Source organism: Hylobates moloch, unplaced genomic scaffold, assembly GCF_009828535.3.
Source record: "Hylobates moloch isolate HMO894 unplaced genomic scaffold, HMol_V3 SCAFFOLD_7, whole genome shotgun sequence".
In the NCBI taxonomy this organism is placed as follows: domain Eukaryota; kingdom Metazoa; phylum Chordata; class Mammalia; order Primates; family Hylobatidae; genus Hylobates; species Hylobates moloch.
Genome location: NW_026652282.1, coordinates 115,078,165 through 115,080,368, shown reverse-complemented (window position 1 = coordinate 115,080,368; position 2,204 = coordinate 115,078,165). Strand labels below are relative to the sequence as shown.

The window sequence follows — 2,204 nt, the reverse complement described above, 5'->3', positions numbered from 1 at the left end:
TTTTTTTTTTTTTTTTTTTGAGACAGAGTCTCGCTCTGTCACCCAGACTGGAGTGCAGTGGCACGATCTCGGCTCACTGCAAGCTCTGCCTCCTGGGTTCATGCCATTCTCCTCTCTCAGCCTCCCGAGTAGCTGGGACTACAGGCGCCCGCCACCACGCCCGGCTAATTTTTTGTATTTTTTAGTAGAGATGGGGTTTCACCGTGTTAGCCAGGATGGTCTTGATCTCCTGACCTCGTGATCCGCCTGCCTCAGCCTCCCAAAGTGCTGGAATTACAGGCGTGAGCCACCGCGCCCTGTCTGTTTCTTGTCTTAATATGCAGTTTTTTGTTTTTTTGTTTTGTTTTGTTCTGTTTTTGAGACAGAGTCTTGCTATGTCACCCAGGCTGGAGTGCAGTGGCGTGATTTTGGCTCACTGCAGCCTCTGCCTCCCGGGTTCCAGTGATTCTCCTGCCTCAGCCTCCCAGGTAGCTGGGATTACAGGCACGCACCACTACACCTGGCTAATTTTTGTATTTTTAGTAAAGGTGGGGTTTTATCATGTTTGCCAGGCTGGTCTCGAACTCCTGACCTCAGGTGATCTGCCTGCCTTGGCCTCCCAAAGTGCTAGGATTACAGGCGTGAGCCACCGCAACCAGCCTCAATATGTAGTTTTGAAAGACAAATCAAGGAGAGAATTTTAAGCATATCAAAGTGGGAGGCCAGTGTAAGTGGCAAAAAAAGATGGAGTAAAAAACCTGCTTTAGGTAGTGTGCTGTTGCAGTCTTCCTAAATCTTCCTCAACTATGTTCATAAACACATCCATGGGACTTCTGCCTCCAGAGTAAGAGGCAGGTATTCAAAAGACAGTGAATTAAAAGACTAAACTCGATCATTTATTTCTTACTTATGACCACATTTATCATCTGAAATAATAATACAACAATTATTGTATATTAAAGCTGTTCAACTATTTCAGCCAACAAGAAGTGTCACCCTAGCCTGGCCAGGTTCCAGTTCTAAGGACGTCTGTACTAGACTACAGCTTTATGTGACTAATGGGAACCATCAGTCTGTTCAAATTATGAGGTGCTGGAAGGAGAAAACAATTCTCTTTCCTAAATTTTTATGTGGGTTTTGAAAAATGAGTGAGAAAAAGAAGCAATTACTTACATTCAAATCCCTGAAGTATTCATTATAGTCAAGGGCATATCCTACAACAAACTTGTCTGGAATTTCAAATCCAACAACTAAAAAGAATCATAATTCATCATTTAGATAAAGAAAACATCACTTTCAAATCTAATACTAGCAAATGTGCCTCTCTACAAATATTCTCTAAGCAATTATAAGCCATTTCACACAAAACTCTTAGGTTAAAGGTGGTTAAACGATTGACAAAAAAGTAATTCACTTACAGTCTGGCTTATATCCAACACTTCGTGGGGTCCTTTTCACCAGCAAGCTGTTAATTACAAAATGTGACATATAACATACAGAGAGACTACAGGGCATTACAAAAGAGAAGATTAATGTTTCTAAACACTATTTCATTTCATCCGTGCTGAGTGTACCATGGTCACTTTTAACACACCCAAGGAAAGACTATGAAATGGAGAGCTAAATTATGGGGATTAATAGGAAAGGGCAGCAATGAGTTGACACCACAGACAAGGCCCTTGGTTGATCACCTGGAACCTGAAGGACAGTTCTGAGACCTGCACCCTGATTACCCATGTGTCCATTGAAGGGGAGCTAATAAGAGGATGAATGGGTACAGAGTGTCAATGAGCAAAGATGAAAGGGGCTCTCAGTCCAGAAACCTTGGAAATACAATCCCTAAACTGTAAAAGGGTGTGAGAGAGGTGAGCATCATTTCACAACATTCATTTTTTTTTTTTTTTTTAGACAGAATCTCGCTCTGTTGCCCAGGCTGGAGTGCAGTGGCGTGATCTCTGCTCACTGCAAGCTCCGCCTCCCGGGTTCACGCCATTCTCCTGCCTCAGCCTCCTGAGTAGCTGGGACTACAGGCACCCACCAGCATGCCTGGCTAATTATTTTTTGTATTTAGTAGAGATGGGGTTTCACTGTGTTAGCCAGGATGGTCTTGATCTCCTGGACCTCATGATCTGCCCACCTCGGTCTCCCAAAGTGCTGGGATTACAGGCGTGAGCCACGGCACCTGGCCACAACATTCTTTTCTTTTCTTTTTTTTTTTTTTTTTG

General features: G+C 43.3%; 1 protein-coding gene across 3 annotated transcripts in view; it reads right to left on the bottom strand.

The window, feature by feature from the left end:
• The window catches only part of HPRT1 (hypoxanthine phosphoribosyltransferase 1), a 68,587-nt gene that overhangs the window by 27,300 nt on the left and 39,083 nt on the right, over positions 1-2,204 (bottom strand). For all 3 annotated transcript variants that reach the window (XM_058441499.1, XM_058441498.1, XM_032757643.2), the window contains 2 exons: positions 1,398-1,444; positions 1,153-1,229 (listed from right to left, as the gene is read on the bottom strand). In XM_058441499.1, coding sequence (XP_058297482.1) covers positions 1,153-1,229; positions 1,398-1,444 — 124 coding nt within the window. The remainder of the gene's footprint in view (positions 1-1,152; positions 1,230-1,397; positions 1,445-2,204) is intronic.